A 19,364-nucleotide genomic window follows, 5' to 3' on the forward strand; every position below is an offset into this window, starting at 1 on the left:
GTCTTCGTTGCTGTGCATGGGCTTTCTCTAGTTGCGGCGAGCTGGGGCTACTCTTTGTTGCGGGGCATGGGCTTCTCATTGCGGTGGCTTCTCTTGTTGCGGAGCACAGGCTCTAGGCACCTGGGCTTCAGTAGTTGTGGCTCGTGGGCTCTGGAGCGCAGGATCCGTAGTTGTGGCGCATAGGCTTAGTTGCTTCACAGCATGTGGGATCTTCCTGGACCAGGGATTGAACCCGTGTCCCCTGCATTGGCAGGAGGATTCTTAAGCACTGCGCCACCAGGGAAGTCCCTACAAGACAGCTTTAAATCTTACTATTTTGAGTTGGAATGGACTCTAAATATGTATGGAAAGTGAAATTTGGGGAATGTTTTATATTCCAAGGCAGTGTTTATAAGGGGGAGATTGCCCTCTGCCTGGGCATGTCACATGTGAAGCCATCTTTTTTTTTTTTTTTTTTATACCTTTTTTTTATTGAAATGTTTCCTGTTTTGTTTTTTTTTTTTTTTTCGGTACGCGGGCCTCTCACTGTTGTGGCCTCTCCCATTGTGGAGCACAGGCTCCGGACGTGCAGGCTCAGCGGCCATGGCTCACGGGCCCAGCCGCTCCGCGGCATGTGGGATCCTCCCGGACCAGGGCACGAACCCGTGTCCCCTGCATCGGCAGGCAGACTCTCAACCACTGCGCCATCAGGGAAGCCCAAGCCATCTTTTTATTTAGCCTCCATCACACAATATGGAGTGTTCCATCCTGGAAAGTATATTGTGTGGGTGATCCTATAGGATCTCAGAAAGCTTCTTACAAGTCAGATGAGTTAATGATCATGAACTAGCCTTGAAAAGTAGAATAGGGCTCAATGGTTCTGCATCCTTTTTGATGGCAGGGATCTTACTTTTTATAAGTTTTTTTTTTATTAAGGTCATTCTTGTTCTCACATGACAGTTGTATATTTAGTATCCATGGATTAAGAAAATACTAAATGACAAGCTTCTATTCAGAAACACTTAAAATGAATTTTGGCTTTATTAATTATAACAGCATTTACATACGCTTGAAAAATGTTAGACATTTGTTCAGTCTGTATTCAGAGCCGGAAAGAAAATGGTCTAAAAGTAGGATGTGCTTAATAGAGTCAGACTTGGCAAAAACTCTGTGCTTCTGCAGGGCTCCAGAGCTCACAGATGATCAGAAATCACTTCTGTGATGTAGGACCTATAAATGCAAGGTATTGTTATTAATGATTAATTATATAGGACCAGATGTTATAATAGTATTCATTTTAAATGGCATTCTGCCAACATCAGATGAATGTTTAAACTCTTTTCCCATTGAACTTATTAAGCATTTTCTTCCCTGTCACTGTAGCTAAGGAAAAGGTGGTTTATTTAGAAACTAAATCCAGATGGTCTCAAACAGCTTGGTAGTCATTTAGCACCATTAATGTAACTGTACAGGCCTGAAATCCACAACCATTATTGCCGAAGCAAGTAATTCCAATCTGTTGGAGCATACATTTTTGGAATTATTCTCTTACCTAATTAATTATAGAATTTCATAACCCACAACCTTTTCTGAAGTATTCAGTACAGTGTTTTGAGTTGTGAGTGTGTTCAGGTCCAAGAGCTATGATTTATAAAGAATGGTTAAAACTTTGAGTTGTTTCACTTGGGTGTCACGTTTAATTTGGGGGATAGAGGTACATTTAGCAGTAACACTAGTAGCTCTCGGGTTTGTAACTTCCTGGAATTACAGACAGAAAGTTTATTTACATTTTGTGAGTGGAAATTTGTTGTCTTACTTGGCTCATAATTTTGTTTTAACATTTTTCAAGGAGAATGATTATATGAAATTAACTATATTCTCCTGATGTGGGATTAACCCTGGGCAGATCAGTGGCTAAAATAATTATCTTAATACCTTACATGCATTGTTTATTTTGGTCCCAGAAGAGATAGGCCATTTTACATATGACAATCTGTGCTTCAGAGAGATTGATGTGTCCAAGGGCTCACAGCCAGTAAGTGAATCAGCTATAATGTTTATATAACTTTAACCATCTCAACTTTGTATCTTTTATCCAAAAGTTTCAAGAATGGCCTTTCAGGGCTTCCCTGGTGGCGCAGTGGTTGAGAGTCTGCCTGCCGATGCAGGGGACGCGGGTTTGTGCCCTGGTCTGGGAAGATCCCACATGCCGCGGAGCGGCTAGGCCCGTGAGCCATGGCCGCTGAGCCTGCGCGTCCGGCTCCGCAACAGGAGAGACCACAACAGTGAGAGGCCTGTGTACCGCAAAAACAAACAAACAAACAAACAAACAGAATGGCCTTTCAGCTGGGTCTTTCAGCATTTAAGGTTTTGGGTTCATCTACCAATCAGTAGTATAAATTGTAATAGAGAACAGGAGTATAAATAGCAGTTACAGGGAACACAGCCTTGGGCAAAGTCCTGTGATTCACTAATTTTAGTGCTGGAAGCTTTTGAGTTTGTCTCCTACCTTGACTATTATTGTAGTATGTTTATCATACAAGGTATTTTGTTAATTTAATTTTTTTTAAAGCTTTTTTTTTTTTTTTTTTTGCGGTACACGGGCCTCTCACTATTGTGGCCTCTCCCGTTGCGGAGCACAGGCTCCGGACGCGCAGGCTCAACGGTCATGGCTCATGGGCCCGGCCGCTCCGTGGCATGTGGAATCTTCCCAGACCGGGGCACGAACCTGTGTCCCCTGCATCGGCAGGCAGATTCTCAGCCACTGCACCACCAGAGAAGCCCTGTTTTTTTTTTTCTCTTTGCGGTACACGGACCTCTCACTGTTGTGGCCTCACCCGTTGTGGAGCACAGGCTCCGGACGTGCAGGCTCAGCAGCCATGGCTCACGGGCCCAGCCGCTCTGCAGCATGTGGGATTTTCCCGGACCGGGGCACGAACCCGTGTCCCCTGCATCGGCAGGCAGGCTCTCAACCACTGCGCCACCAGGGAAGCCCCATTGTTTTTTTTTTTTTTTTTTCCCCATTGTTTTTAATTTATTTGTTTTTGGCTGTGTCGGGTCGTCGTTGCTGCACGCGGGCTTTCTCTAGTTGCGGCGAGCGGGAGCTACTTTTCGTTGTGGTGCGTGGGCTTCTCATTGTGGTGGCTTCTCTTGTTGCGGAGCACGGGCTCCAGGCGTACAGGCTTCAGTAGTGGTGGCACATGAGCTCAGTAGTTGTGGCACGCGGGCTCTAGAGCACGGGCTCAGTAGTTGTGGCGCATGGGCTTAGTTGCTCTCCAGCATGTGGGATCTTCCCAGGGCTTGAACCCATGTCCCTTGCATTAGCAGGCGGATTCTTAACCACTGCACCACCAGCGAAGCCCCTGTTAATTTAATTATATTTTTTCCTAATATGCAGATAAACTATAGGACTTTTACAATGCTGTGGATGTTTTCCCTCCTGATTATAAAAGTAATATACATGTTTATTGTAGAATTTTTAGGAAAATATATAGAAAAGTAAAATTACCCATAATCCCGCTGCCTAGAGAGAACTATATATTCCCTGTTTACTTGTAAATATTATGTAAATCTAGAGTTCAGTTGATTATGTCATATCCTACATGTTTCACTTGCCATTTACTCATGTTATTATAAAGTCTTAATCATCATGTCAAATGATAAAATATTCAGCCATTTGGATATACCATAATTTGTTTAATTATTCTCCTCTTATTGCATGTTTAGGTTGTTTCTGCAGACTCATAGCTGGAGACATTAAGTGTAGGTGCTTACTTTATGCTTAATTAGTCTTGGTGTCAGAGTGTGGATGTGGCTTTCCGAGAGGACAGAGGAGAGGTGAGAGGAAGTGGAAAGAAATGGCAGAGGTGTGGCCCTGTCTCTTTCCCCTGTTCCTTTATGACTGGCACAAAGTTCATTTCTTCATATAAGAGAGCTCTTCCGACTTTTTGTGAAAACTACCTTTGTGTATAGAGCTGAATGCATCTTGTATTTCTTTAGGAATAAATCCCTGGAAATTGAATTTTTGTGTCAAAGGCTCTCAGTGCACATGGCCGGATCGTCTTCCTATAAAATTGTGTTACTTTTCGCTTCCATCAGCATGTATGAGAGTTCAGGATCATTAGACCTTGAGCTGCATTGAGCACAGTCTTTTTTAACTATGCAAACTTTTTTTGTTACCATAATAAGCATTTCTTATGTTCTAATGAGATTGGAACTCTTATTTGATAAGTTTAATAGACATTTCATTTCTTCTGAGTTGTCTGTTCATTTCCGTTGCTCATTTTCCAGTCAGAATTAGTGATTTTCTTATCAGTTTGTATGAGAGTTCATTCTGTTAGGAGGTAATCTTTCGTCAAGGATTTCTTTTCTTTTTTTTTTTAATTAATAAATTTATTTATTTATTTATTGGCTGTGTTGGGTCTTTGTTGTTGCATGCATGCTTTCTCTAGTTGTGGCGAGCTGGGGCTACTCTTCTAAGTGGGGGCTGCTCTTCGTTGTGGTGCATGGGCTTCTCATTGCGATGGCTTCTCTTGTTGCAGAGCACCGGCTCTAGGTGCGTGGGCTTCAGTAGTTGTGGCTTGCGGGCTCTGGAGCTCTGGCTTAGTCGTTGTGGAGCACGGGCTTAGTTGCTCTGCGGCATGTGAGATCTTCCCCGACCAGGGCTCGAGCCCGTGTCCCCTGCGTAGGCAGGCGGATTCTTTTTTTTTTTTTTTTTTTTTTTTCAGTACGCGGGCCTCTCACTGTTGTGGCCTCTCCCGTTGCGGAGCACAGGCTCCGGACGCGCAGGCTCAGCGGCCATGGCTCACAGGCCCAGCCGCTCCGCGGCATGTGGGATCTTCCCGGACCGGGGCACGAACCCGTGTCCCCTGCATCGGCAGGCGGACTCTCAACCACTGCGCCACCAGGGAAGCCCGGCAGGCGGATTCTTAACCACTGTGCCACCAGGGAATCCCCAAGGATTTCTTTTAAAAGGACTAGTTAATAGCTGTAAAACATAATTATTAATCTAGTTTTCTGGTGTCAACTAATCCACGTAATTTTTTTTTTCTAGGCCTGATTATACAGTGACTGGTTGTAAGTCTAAATAATTCTGTTTTTGGATAGTATGCCTATTATGAGTAATGTTAATAATGTGTTTTGTTTTTCCAGAAAGAAGAAATGATGTAAACCATTCACTATCCCGACTTTAAGGTCAAGGTGAGAAGGAAGGTCAGGAGGAACATGGCCTGGCCAAATATTTTTCAAAGAGGAGCTCTGCTCTCCCAGTTCAGCCATCACCATGTGGTGGTGTTCCTGCTCACCTTCTTCAGGTAAGTGGACCACTGAAACTCTTCTCTTGTTGTTCTTGTCCTTGTTTTCCTTTTGAAGGAGCTATTTATTGCGTGTCAAGTGCTTAATGCAGTGATTGGCCTGGGCTAATCATGAGCTGGACCAGCTAGTCCCTCTGCAGTACTTTATGATAGCTCTAATACAGTGGTCCTCGAGGGTTGTCTTGCCCATATTTGGCAATGTCTGGAGACATTTTTAGTTGTCACGCTGGGGGAAGGGGTGCTACTTGGATCTAGTGGGTTGGGACCAGGGATGCTGCTAAACATCCTGCAGTGCACGGGACAGCCCCCGACAATAGAGAATTTGGGGGGCCCAAAATATCAATACTGCTGTGATTGAAAAACCTTGCTCTAACGTAAAGTCCTTTAATTGTTAAAACCAGGAGCTTGCGAACAAAGGATGTGTGTATTCAGGGAACGCTCTATGCCTCCTTGAGCAGTAAAGATGGTATGAGACCTCTTTGAGGAACTTCGGTCACTTGTGTGAGAGCCTGACCAGTCAGTGTGACTGAAGAATCGTCCATGTCTGACTCAGTGGCCTTCAGTGGCTCTCTTTAGTGGTCTGTAGATGACTTCAGCCAGGCTCTTTGGTGTTAAGGGCACGTTTTTCATAACCCTGTGACTCAACTATTTCGATTATTTCTTCTGAATACATTTTATTTATAATTAATCTTTATTGAAGGCACTGCAAATGATGATGATGGTTGTTTTTTTTTTTAAGGCAGAAACTAGGAAAATGGTTTTCTAATTATGTAAGAGTTGATAGGTAATTTTGGATGTTTGCTTTAGGGGAAATCCATTTGTGAGGGGTTGAGGGAGGCATCAGTATGAGGAAAAGACAGGCCCCAAGTAAAAAGCCACTGAATGGCTAGTGCAATGAGTGGCCAGTGGTTGGTAAAGACTTAAAATCCTTTACAGAACTGCAACCATGATATAAAGGGCTTGCAGTCCATCACATCTCCATCTTCTAGGTCCAGAGACATGTTATGAGTGAACATGGGGGCTCATACTGAAGAAGACAAGTCAATTGTTTCTTTGCTTAGCAGAGACTGTTTCAGTGGATAGTTCTTATAAAGCAGTTCCTTCCCTCCCTCTTTCCCTCTCTCTCTCTTTCTTTCTGAATTTCTCTTTTTTAAAAGAAGAATTCCAAGTTGTATAAAACAAATGGGAATAGATCTGTGATTTTATTGAATCTGTTTTTCTTCCATTCAGCTGTCTTTCTTCTCTCTTTTGCAGTTACTCGTTGCTCCACGCGTCAAGAAAAACATTTAGCAATGTCAAAGTCAGTATCTCTAAGCAGTGGACCCCAAGTGCTTTTAACAAGTCAATTGAACTGCCTGTAGAGGTAAGCGGAATGAAATGCTGGGGTGGATTTAAGAGGGGAACCACGCCCACCCATAAATTCTTCTAAGTTCTGTTTTGTTTCATTCATCCTTAGGATGGCTTACTATTTCCTATTGTATAAAATCCAAACTATTCTGCCTGATTTCTTAGCTTTCCCTGATTCAGGTCTGTTTTACCATTTCAACCAACTTATTTCTCACTGTTTTGAAATCACACAATTCTGGCTAGGCTGGTTTTTTCATTGAGTTTCACAAGTACCATGCTCATTTCTGCCTTTGAGATTTTGCCTGTATTCTTTTGTATGATCTTTCACCTTCCTTACACCCATCTAAATTTTGCTTTTTCCTTTGTGTCAAGATAAAATGCCACTTTTTCTATCAAATTTTTTTCCCAGCTTCTGCTGGTTTTTTTCCCCTCCTGAGCTGTGCACTGTAGTATGCACTGCATATTACATAGTTTAATGGCGAGGTACTTATGTACTTCATAATCATTTCACTAGTTTTTATCTTGTTTAAGTGACTTGAAGTCAGGGAGTCTGTATCCAGTTTTATATTCATTTTTGTTTGTTTGTTTTGTTTTTGTTCTTTGGCTGTGCCGTGTGGCTTGCGGGATCTTAGTTCCCCGACCAGGGATCGAACCCAGGCCCTGGCAGTGAAAGTGCCGAGTCCTAACCACTGGACCTCCAGGGAATTCCCTCTTATATTCATTTTGGACCAAGTAAATTCTTTGATGACTATTTGGAATGGAGATGCTATTCTTTTTTTTAAATAAATTTATTTATTTTTGGCTGTGTTGGGTCTTCATTGCTGCGTGCAGGCTTTCTCTAGTTGCGGGAAGTGGGGGCTACTCTTCATTGCGGTGCATGGGCTTCTCATTGCGGTGGCTTCTCTTGTTGTGGAGCACGGGCTCTAGGCTCGGCGGCTTCAGTAGTTGTGGCTCATGGGCTCTAGAGTGCAGGCTCAGTAGTTGTGGTGCACGGGCTTTGTTGCTCCGCAGCATGTGAGATCTTCCCAGACCAGGACTCGAATGCGTGTTCCCTGCATTGGCAGGCGGATTCTTAAGCACTGCGCCACTGGGGAAGTCCTGGAGATGCTATTCTTTATGATGCCATATTTCAGTACAAAAATCCATACCTGTCAAACTTTACTATGTTGTTTGAGCTCTACTTATGTGGAATTATAGGTATATGTTAATATGCTTTGCACTTTTTAAAATATTTATTTATTTTTGGCTGCATTGGGTCTTTGTTGCTGCACGCGGGCTTTCTCTAGTTGCGGTGAGTGGGGGCTACTCTTCGTTGTGGTGCGCAGGCTTCTCATTGCAGTGGCTTCTCTTGTTGTGGAGCACGGGCTCTAGGCACATGGGCTTCAGTAGTTGTGGCCCACGGGCTCAGTAGTTGCGGCTCACGGGCTCTAGAGCACAGGCTCAGTAGTTGTGGCACAGGGGCTTAGTTGCTCCGCAGCATGTGGGATCTTCCCGGACCAGGGCTCGAACCCGTGTCACCTGCATTGGCAGGCGGATTCTTAACCACTGCACCACCAGGGAAGCCCCGCATTTTTATTTCTTAAAAATTATTTCCCTATTTGGACCAGTTCAAAATTGACAGAGATTCGGAGGTTATATGAATATACCCTGAGGTGTAAATAAGTTATTCAGTCAATTGCTTATTCAGTCTGTCTTGCACTGAGGATACAATCAATCAATCAGTCAATCAATAAAAGCCTAGAGGATTAAAAAAAGAAAAGAGCCTGTCCTCATGGAGCTGACATTGTAGTGGAAATGCTCTTGAACAATTTTTCTGGAATTGAAGTTATCAGGGACATTTTTTTTTTTAATCAAGGACTTTTAAAAGGGAGGCTTTAAGACTAGACAGCTACATTTCTTGACGGAGCCTTGACCAGTGTTGTGTGCACGGTAACTATGTCTGAATGATCATTAACTGACTCGTCACAGACCCTCAAGGTGAAGTGGCCTTAGAGAGATCATATGCCCTAACCTCTCAAATGGTATAGAATCCTTCTTTGTCATTATTGACAGATGACCACCTAGCTTCTGCTTTAATACTTCAGGGAGAAGAAACTCCCTGTTTTCTAGGTGGACGATTACATTTTTATTTAACTCTCATTATTAGGAAGTTCTTTCTTATAGTGAGGTAAGAGTGTTCTGCTGTTTAATTGTGATCTTAGGTTTTATCCTGAGCCGTGCATACTAAGTTGATTCATGCTGTAGGACAGCCTGTTAAATATTTGAGGAAAATCCGTCTCCCTAAATTTCTCATGTTGAGGCAAAACATCCCTGCTCCTTTGGCTGTAGTTTAGTGACACAGAGCACTAAATATGCTCTTTCAGGTACAGGCTGACCAATATATAGAATAATAGGATTTGATTTAGGCACTGAATTTCTGGTTACACAGCCTTTGTTTTTTAGGTGACTGGGTTGGAGATCCCCAGCGCCACCCCCAGGTTTGATGATTCACTAGGGGGACTCATAGGACTCAGCATATGACTCAAAACTATGGTTTATTGCAGTGAAGCATACCGAGCAAAGTCAGCAAAGGGAAAAGCACATGGGGTAAGGTCTAGAGGGAAGCAGGCAAAACCTTCCAAGAGTCCCTTTCCAGTGCAATAATATGGATGTGCTTAATTTTTCCAGCAGCAAGTCATGACAGCTCTGGTGAGATGTTGTCTACTAGGGAAGCCCATTAGAGGCTTGGTGGCAGGGTTTTTACTGGGGCTAGTCATGTAGGCACCCTCTGCCTGGCACATATGAAAATTCCACATTCCCATAAGGAAAGCAGGTGTTCAGCACAAACCATATTGTTTGGACAGACAGTTTAGGTACAGGGAGTCACTCTTAGCAGGGAATGATGGGAACCCTCCCAAGATCCAAGTTTCCAGGGGCCAGCCTTTCAAGTAGGCCTTGTTAAGGGTACATATCAGGTCTGCTATGGTAACTCTTTCCTGCCAGTGACCGTGTCACATTATTAGCTTGTGTTGAACTTGCATTAATTTTCCCGCTAAGATATTTACTTACTTATTCTAATTGCTGCTTATTGAAGTAGGTTTCACCATTCTGATCTTTCAGAACTATGTACTCAGTAGCTTTGGATGGATTGATTATGTAGAAGTTGGGTTCTGACTTATCTTGGAGGTCTTTGTATTTCCATACCTGCCCTCATAGAGAGCAGTGCCAACCTTCCACTCCCTTCTGTAGACTTTAAAATCCAGGTTTTTTCTTTCCTGAAGCCTGCTGCTGGGAGCAGAGTGGCTAGGGCAGTATGTACCTTTCACTCCTTCTGTGCTTCTGGGTCTGTAACTATCTTAACTCTAGCTTCCTTTGGAGACTTACTTTCTTGTCCAAAGTGGAAACGTTCTTAGAACCGGAAATATACATAAAATGAGTCAACTCTAAAAAACATTTTGTTTATATATGTTTTTTAACATTTCTTAAGTGCCCTAAACAGCATCCTCAAAAAGTGCTTATTATAGCTTTCATGTTTATGCATAGCTATCTTAAGTGCTTTACAAAAAAATTAAGCAGACCCAGTCTTTATACCTTGAGATTTTATAATGGATCCCACTGACATGGGCAAACATTGGACATAGTAAGAGATCATGATATAAAATCTCTGTTTATAGATAACGAAGAGGAAATGGTTGAATCTAAGATTTGAGGACAACTTGATTGAAAATTGTGAACAAAAATTTGTTCCATTAAGTTAAAAAGTCATAACTCTCCAGACAGCACAGTCCTTCCAGGGTGTAGGGAATAGTGTAAGAGAGTCTAAACTTCTCTCCAGGAGAGGAAAGCAGGATTCAAGGTGCCCTCAACATTCCAGCTCAACCTCGGCCACAGCTGCTCTTACTCAGATTCTCACAGCAACAGATACCTGACCCCTGACCACAAGTCAGCTTCAGCTTTCCTCCTAGCGCCGCTTCAGGAAGCTCTTTCGTGTCAGTTTCCCCACCCCCATGCATAGCTATAGTTCAGTGATAAACATTCTCACTTAGGAAACCCACACTGTGACCTTTTGTGTTTCCTGGAAGTGCCCCAATGTGTAGCGGTTGTCATAGCTTAATGCAGGCCCTCCCCTGACAACACAAGAAAGGCCTCCACACGTACAGGCTGGTCCTTTCACATGGCAATTGTGCATATGTGCAGGCCAGTGGGTGAGATTTGAGCACCTTAAAGTCACTTTGTTGATGACCTTCAGGTTCATTTCATTCTCTTTTGAGGAAATATCTGCCAGATACCCAAATCTGAATAACTAGGGTTTGTCTGTCGGTCACTCTTACGAGTAAAAATGACTTTTCATCTTGCGACTCACACAGTTTTCCTCAAGATAGTCATCTTCTCTCCTGTTTGTATAGCTGTATTATCGATGTTAACTTTCTTCACTAGCCTTTTCTCTTTTATCCTATTTTCTTCTTTTTTTTTTTTTTCTTTTATCCTATTTTCTGAATCTTTTTGTTAGTCCTGCTTTCTTTTTTTTTTAAGTTTTGGGGTTTGTTTACACTTGTTAAGTAGGCAGTCAGAAGTGTATTTCAGCTGAATTTTAAACAGAAAAAAGCTGTTTGAAACCTGTCAGTTTTTGTGTCAGCCACACCTGCAGGGAGATTTTGGTGGCTTCTAGTAAGAGAAGAAGAAAAAAGAAAAAAACCCTGAAACTTGGAGCAACTGCTTGAATGTGAGCTCCTCACACTGGTGTGTGCCCCCCAGGGCTTAATTCTGGGTCCTGTTGAGCCTGGATGGCATCAGGGATCAAAGATTGTGGTTAGAGAGGAAGGTGGCAAAATAACTCTAATTGGAGATATTTCGGGCCCCAAGTTGGCACACTGAAATACTGATGGGTCTCAGCCGTGTGGGCTGCTTTCTTATCGCTCATGAAAGCAGTGTGTGAGGGAAAGTAACAAGACTGTTGGCGTTAAGCCTCATGGAAGTGAGTCACAATGCTTTAGGATCACACTTTATATATTCTTTTACAATTTGGGGATTTTACTTTCTGTTAGAAGGTAGAGTGTATTTTAAGTTGCCGATTGTGATTTTTCTCTTTAATATTCCAAAGTCAAATTTTCTATAATAACCTATCTCAGAAATCATTTAGTATAACAACTTTTTGGTCTGAAGACCCCAAAGAGCTATGGGTTTGTATTTATAGAGACTTACTGTTTTAGAAATTAAAACCGAGACATTGAAGAAAACTACATTGGTTTTAAATTATTTATAAATGAACTAAATAACCTATAACACGTTAACATAAATAAAATTTAGTGAAAAATGACTTTTTCAAAATGGAAAAAAATCACTTAATAAGGAGAGTGGCATTGATTTACATTTTTGCAAATCTCTTCATGTCTGGCTCAACAGAAGACAGTGGGTTTTCATGTCTGCTTCTGAATGCAGTCGCTTGATCCTTTAAAGTATATGAAGAGAATTTGGCTTTCAAAGATACATAGTAGGAAGGGGAGAAGTATTTTAATAGCCTTTTTTGTTAATTGTGGATATTTGTCTTTGATACTACATGAGAATTTGACAAGAGGCAATTTCTTAAAGGTTAGTTACAATGTGGAATCTGAAACTGTATTCATTAACTTTTTTATACACTTGCATTAAGATCCATTTGTCTGTCTTGTACTTTGAATGGATCTTGAAGTGACAGGCTCATTTCATTCTTTTCTGAGGAAATATCTGCCAAATACCCAAATCTGAATAACTAGGGTTTGTTTGTCAGTCACTCTTTCAAGTAAAAATGACATTCCAGCTTGCAGCTCAGACAGTTTTCTCAAGATAGCCATCATACTTTGGTGTGCGTAAGTGCTGTATGCATATTTTCTGCTTCATCACACGAAATATTTAAAAAAATGTACTCAGGGGCCAGATTTAATAAAGTCAATAATTTTTACTGCTCGACAAATATTTATTGAACGTCTAGCATGTGCCAAGGACATTCTTAAGTGAAATTGCCTTTTTTTTTTAAACTGCGCGACATTAAAGAATGCCGTGATTAATAGTACAGTTGTGGGGCTTCCCTGGTGGGGCAGTTGCTGAGAATCTGCCTGCTGATGCAGGGGGCACGGGTTCGAGCCCTGGTCTGGGAGGATCCCACATGCCGCGGAGCAACTGGGCCTGTGAGCCACAACTACTGAGCCTGCGCGTCTGGAGCTTGTGCTTCGCAACAAGAGGCCGCTATAGTGAGAGGCCCGCGCACCGCGCTGAAGAGTGGCCCCTGCTCGCCGCAACTGGAGAAAGCCCTCGCACAGAAACGAAGACCCAACACAGCCAAAAATAAATAAATAAATTAAAAAATATATATATATATAATAGTACAGTTGTGTAACCGCCTTGATCCGTGCTAAGGCACAGGAGTTTTACCCACCACTGCTTTTGCACCATCAATGGAAAAGTTAAAGGGAAAAAGCAAATAACATTTTAGTGTTATGCAAATGATTTTGGCCTTGTGGACCTTTTTCGCATATGTGTTTCCCTATGTACAGGATGCTGATTTGCTCTTTTCAGTATCACCACCTGGTGATGCGGGGGTGGGTGGTAGTTTTGTGTGTAGGTGCTTTGGACCAGCGGGACTGACTGGTTCTTGTGTGACTGCAGATCTGGAGCAGCAACCATTTGTTTCCCAGTGCAGAGGAAGCCACTCTTTTCCTCGGAACACTTGACACCATCTTCCTCTTCTCCTATGCTGTGGTAAGTCTCAGAACTCTAGGCTTTTAAGTTGAGGAAAAATGTAAAATTACTCCAAACCTTATGAAGTTGGCAAGGGATTTTGAATTTGCTGACTGAGGAGAATTTATATTTTGTGTCCTTCCCATTCCTCTATTCCTCCATTCGACACATATGTTTTGAGCACCTAGCATGTGCCAGGTACTTTTCTAGTCGATGGGGATTCATCAGTGAGCATCATAGGAGAAATCCCTTCCTTCATAAAGCTTATATTCTTTTTTAAGCTTCTCTTCTTGAGTGGGAGCTACGGGAGACAAACGATAACAAAATGCTGTAAATAAGTAAATGACTGAGTGTATTCGAAGGTGGTAAGTGCTATGGCAAAGAGCCAGGCCCGGGTGGGGGGGCAGGAGGGGGTTTGTCGTGTATGTAGGACGGCCGGGGAGGACCTCGTGAAGAGCAGAGGCCTGAGTGTAGGTGGAGATTTCAGAGCCCTTCACATATAGATGATTTTTTATTTTTATTTTTTAAAATTTATTTATTTATTTGGTCGTGCTGGGTCTTAGTTGTGGCTCACTGGCTCCTTACTTGCAGCACGTGGGCTTCTTAGTTGCGGCAGGAGGGCTCCTAAGTTGCGGCTCGCAGGCTCCTTAGTTGTGGCATGCGAACTCTTAGTTGCAGCATGCATGCGGGATCTAGTTCCCTGGCCAGGGATTGAACCCGGACCCCCTGCATTGGGAGTGTGGAGTCTTAACCACTGGACCACCAGGGAAGTCCCGTAGATGATTTTTAAAATTATGAGACTGGATGAAAATGGTCAGGAGAGTTGATAAGGACAGGGAGGAGGTAGGAAGACTGAGCCGGGGCTGGGGCGCTTCCAGTATTTCGAGGTGGGGAAGATGAGGGGTGGGCCAGGGAGGCTGAGAGGGAGCAGGAGAACCGCGAGAGGGTGGGATCGTCCTGGGAGCAGAACCGGGACAGCCGGGGCCAGCTCTGGCTGAGGGAGTATCCTGGGATCGGGCAGCCAGAGTCTCTGTCTGGCCTTAGGGAGTGTCTGTGGTGGCTGCTGAATTAGAGCTGTGGTGGCCATAGCTGGAGCTGTGCCCCTGGGGGAGCAGTCTGACCTTTTATCCCCAGCATCTTACTGTTTATCTTTAAAATGTGTCCAGTTATAGGGCTTCCCTGGTGGCGCAGTGGTTGAGAGTCTGCCTGCCGATGGAGGGGATGTGGGTTCGTGCCCCGTCTGGGAGGATCCCACATGCCGCAGAGCGGCTGGGCCTGTGAGCCATGGCCGCTGGGCCTGCGTGTCCGGGCCCTGGGCTCCGCAACAGGAGAGGCCACAGCAGTGAGAGGCCCGCGTACCGCAAAAAAAAAAAAAAAAGTGTCCAGTTATAAAAAAGCCTTTTAGGTGTAAATGTGCAGGTGATGTGAAATGCTGGGTGAAAGTCCCAAAGTAATCTCCAAATGTTTATTTGGGTGGTTACTAGAATATCTTTTCTTTGAAGAGGAAACTTACAGACATAGTCGGAGCAGATCTTGGATCATTTAGCCTAGCTTCTCAGGCCAGCCTTTTTTTTTTTTAATTGGGGTATAGTTGTTTTACAATGTTGTGTTAGTTTCTACTGTACAGTGAAGTGGAGTTCCGTGTGCTATACAGCAGATTCTTATTAGTTATCTATTTTATACATATTAGTGTATACACGTCAGTCCTAGTCTCCCAGTTCATCCCACCGCTCTCCCCCTGCTTTCCCCCCTTGGTGTCCATACGTTTGTTTTCTACATCTGTGTCTCTGTTTCTGCCTTGCAGACCAGTTCATCCATACCATTTTTCTAGATTCCACATACATGCATTAATATACAATGTTTATTTTTCTCTTTCTAACTTACTTCACTCTGTATGACAGTCTCTAGGTCCATCCATGTCTCTACAAATGACCCAATTTCGTTCCTTTTTATGGCTGAGTAATATTTCATTGTATATATGCACCCCATCTTCTTTATCCGTTTGTCTGTCAGTGGACATTTAGGTTGCTTCCATGACCTGGCTATTATAAATAGAGCTGTAATGAACATTGGGGTGCATGTGTCTTTTTGAATTATGGTTTTCTCTGGGTACATGCCCAGTAGTGGGATTGCTGGGTCGTATGGTAGTTCTATTTTTTTTTTTTTTTTTTTTTTTTTGCGGTACGCGGGCCTCTCACTGATGTGGCCTCTCCCGTTGCGGAGCACAGGCTCTGGACGTGCAGGCCTAGCGGCCATGGCTCACGGGCCTATCCGCTATGTGGCACATGGGATCTTCCTGGACCAGGGCACGAACCCGTGTCCCCTGCATCGGCAGGCGCACTCTTCAACCACTGCGCCAGCAGGAAAGCCCTATTTTTATTTTTTTAAGGAACCTCCATACTATTCTCCATAGTGGCTGTGGGAATTTACATTCCTACCAACAGTGCAAGAGGGTTCCCTTTTCTCCACACCTTCTCCAGCATTTGTTGTTTGTAGATTTTCTGATGATCAGGACAGCCTTTTCTGTACAAAATCCCTATACAGGATCGCTTGGCTTTGGCTGGAGCACTCCCAGTGATGCTTCTCCTTCAGCCTTAGAAGAGGCTGTGTCGTCTCATGGAACCACTAGCTCACCACCACCAACTAGCTATGATAAGCTTCGTATCAAAATGGAATTTAACCTTTTTTTGATACTTAGTTTCCTTACCTACAGAGTTATGATGATACAGAATTATGATGATAATAGTTGTCTATAGGATTAAATAGGTTTAGGAGATAAAAAGATAAATGCCATGAAAAACCAGTGATCATAGCTCTTTATATTGAGCTGCATTTCCTTCTGTAACTGCCAGGTATTGTGTGGACCTTTGGAGCAATACAGAATAAATTGGTTGCCTAATCTGAAACATAATTGAGAGATTTTCTTCACCACCGCCCCCCCCCCCCCTTTACTATATATAGTATAAGACCATGTGAATTGGAGCTATAGAACATAGACTCTTCTCTAATGTTTGCGGGTGCCTCTTTTGAGGTAGTGAAAGCTTGACAATAATGAGGGAGAAACATTTATTATGCCGTTTATCATCTAAATTTTCTCTAATATAGATATATTTATACAGCTATATTATATTTATAATGTAGTCAATTTATGAGAAACACTTGTATCTGAATTTAGGTATTTAGTCAAGACATTTATTCATTTTGCATATTTGTGGAAGAAACCTAAAGTGTGTTGCCCTTAGCTTTTTGGCTGCCTTGCTGCCATGATCTCGGCATTTTAATTCCTGCCACTCAGTGGGAGGAGAGCAGAAGGCAGAACATTTGTGCCTCTCTTCAACTGATTATTGTCTCTGCCTCCGTGCTCTCCTTGCCTCGTGATGTCATGAAACCCAAGGGTCAGATTAAGCAGGCAGTGCATGTGCCCCCGAAGCTTCTGTTCTGCAGGACACGTAACATCTTAATTCAGAACGCAAATGGCTAAGAGGAATCCCTTTGGGAAAGCAGGTAACTGATGTTTAGGAGTTCATCTATTCTAGAAGAGGAAACATATTTGTGTGCTTGTTTTATTAGAATTATTCTTTGTTTTTGTTTTTTTTTTTCTTTTCTTTTCAGTCTCTTAGGCAGTTGGGATCAAATAGAATGGAAATTTGCACTGAATCGTACTGTCTTGGTGCATGAAGTATTTACAGTATAGTGTGCAGAAACAATTGTCATTTCCTGAAATGTTAGTGAAAGTGATTTAGACGGCTAGGCTAGGCACGAGAATGAGATTTAATTTTTGTGTTTTGTTTGCCTCGCCTTGTTTGCTTTGGAATGCATTTCACTTTTTCCAGGCTGTGTTGTTATCCAGAGCTATAAAATAAAATGCTTTATTTTTAGGGCCTTTTCATCAGTGGTATCGTTGGGGACCGGCTTAATTTGCGATGGGTTCTGTCTTTTGGCATGTGCTCCTCTGCATTAGTGGTAAGTTGAAAGGTGTTATTCTTATTACTATTACTGTTGTCTCAGCCAGGTATTTTACAATCCAAGCAGTCCCCCACTTCTGTATATAGAATAGAATAGAAAAATTAATTTTCAGTGTTCTAATCCCTTCTGTGCCTTTTCGCTTAGGTATGTCTTTAAAGTATGACTTCAGTCATGCCCCTTGCTTGATTCTCAGTCACCAGCAAAATCAAAGCATAACTCGCCTGGCATCCAGTGCCCCCGAGAACCTGTCCCAGCCCGCCTCTACAGTCATGTTTGTCCTGTGCTTCACCTCTCTGTACTCCCACATCAAACTATCAATACCTTTTGTGGCCCTAACATATCCTGCTCCCTTCTACCTCATGGCTATCGTTCATGCTGTTCTTCCTGCCTTGAATGCTCTCTGTTCAGCTCTTGATAGTATAACTCAGCGTCTCCTTCAAGTCATTGGCCAAATGACTCTTGTTTCATTATGCCTTACTTTACCAGCCCCACTCCCGGAAGTCATCCTTCCCTGTCCTGAGCTCCCGTGCCTGGATTTCCTTGAAGGCACTTCTCTTGTCTGCTGCTCAGCCTGCTTGTTTCTGTGTCGGTCTTGCTTTCCCTAGGAGCCTGCAGTGGGGTGATTAAGACCACAGACTTCCCCAGACCTGCACCGCCTGGGTTTCAGTCCTTCCCCGGGAGTTTCCAGCTACGGTTTCTGTGTGCTTTAGCCTCCCCTTTTGAATACCTCCACCTGGGGTTGCAGTGAGGGTTCTGTGTGTTACTATGTGTGGGGCATTTGGAACAGTGGCTGGTGTATTAAGTGCTATAGAGGGCAAGGTCCATATTTGATTCATCTTTATTTGCTTATAAGCATCTGGTGATAAATTTTTGTTGATTGAATGAAAGCGTGGAGTTTAGTTAGACTCTATTGTTGTTTTTCAATGTCTGCCATTTGTGTATGGGGAAAAACTTCTTTTTCTATTTCAGAGATTGAAGCACTTTATTTATTCACAAGCTGCTCACCCACACATATATACATACTATTTTTAAACCTGTATACATACTTTCTTGTTTGTTTTTTTACGTTTTTTGAAAAATTGAAGTATGTACATAGACTCAATAAACTCACCCTTTTTAGTGTACGCTCCTGAACTTTGACAAGTGAGTATAGTTGTGTAACTGCCACCCTTCCTTCTGCCCCAGCCTCTGGCAGGCACTGACTGTTTTTCTGTCGTTATAGCTTTGCTCATTCCAGAATGTCATATAACTGGAATCATACAGTATTAGACATACCAGTTTGAAACCCATGCCAAATATTCCCGAAGGAGACTGACTACAAATAACACGCCCACGCCGAGCAGAATGCCTGGAAAAAAGCAGTCCTTTGATGAATGCCACCAAATGATTGAGCCAATCACAAGTTACGCCAATGCACTTATTAGGCATGGTGTTAACAATAGCTGACGCTTTCTGGTCCGCATGATGTGCCTGGGCTGTTCTAACGATATTGAAACATGTGAAGTCAGGTAGTCCCCAGAGCTGTCTTCCATAAACAAGAGGAAAGGGAAATAATGTAAAAAGAGGTCCAACAATGGGGACTTAACCTTTTAGAGTTGAAGATGCAAGTTGGAAGGATGGTCCTCGCTGCGTTTTACGCTCTTTGCCATCTCTGCCTCTCTGGTGAGGGTGGTTTGGCGGTGGTCTCACTCAGCACTACTCTGGGCGGGAGCATCTGAAGAGTTGGCCACACGTCTCTCAGGCCCCAGACATTGACTGTATCTTTCACATAGGGTCTTCGGTCGGGGTGTCCACAAGGATGTTACATGTGTCTTTTTCTTTCTTCTTCTCTAAGGTGTTTGTCTTTGGCACTCTCACAGAATGGCTGCATTTCTACAATAAGGGGCTATACTGTAGCCTGTGGATCGTGAATGGCCTGCTGCAGTCCTCTGGTTGGCCGTGCGTCGTTGCTGTTATGGGCAACTGGTTTGGGAAAGCTGGGTATGCCACTTCCTCCTTCTTTCATTTCTCTACTTAAGTAGTTTTAATATGGGATTGTTCAAGACTTGTCAGAGTCAATGCACTTGA

At 43.1% G+C, this 19,364-nt stretch overlaps 1 protein-coding gene across 7 annotated transcripts in view; it reads left to right on the forward strand.

Moving 5' to 3' along the window:
• Positions 1–19,364, forward strand: part of SLC37A3 (solute carrier family 37 member 3) — an 84,371-nt gene that overhangs the window by 4,704 nt on the left and 60,303 nt on the right. For all 7 annotated transcript variants that reach the window (XM_032643015.1, XM_032643014.1, XM_032643013.1 and 4 more), the window contains 5 exons: positions 5,131–5,291; positions 6,546–6,654; positions 13,260–13,352; positions 17,211–17,294; positions 19,132–19,277. In XM_032643015.1, coding sequence (XP_032498906.1) covers positions 5,203–5,291; positions 6,546–6,654; positions 13,260–13,352; positions 17,211–17,294; positions 19,132–19,277 — 521 coding nt within the window. In that variant the 5' untranslated portion in view covers positions 5,131–5,202. The remainder of the gene's footprint in view (positions 1–5,130; positions 5,292–6,545; positions 6,655–13,259; positions 13,353–17,210; positions 17,295–19,131; positions 19,278–19,364) is intronic.

Source organism: Phocoena sinus, chromosome 9, assembly GCF_008692025.1.
Source record: "Phocoena sinus isolate mPhoSin1 chromosome 9, mPhoSin1.pri, whole genome shotgun sequence".
In the NCBI taxonomy this organism is placed as follows: domain Eukaryota; kingdom Metazoa; phylum Chordata; class Mammalia; order Artiodactyla; family Phocoenidae; genus Phocoena; species Phocoena sinus.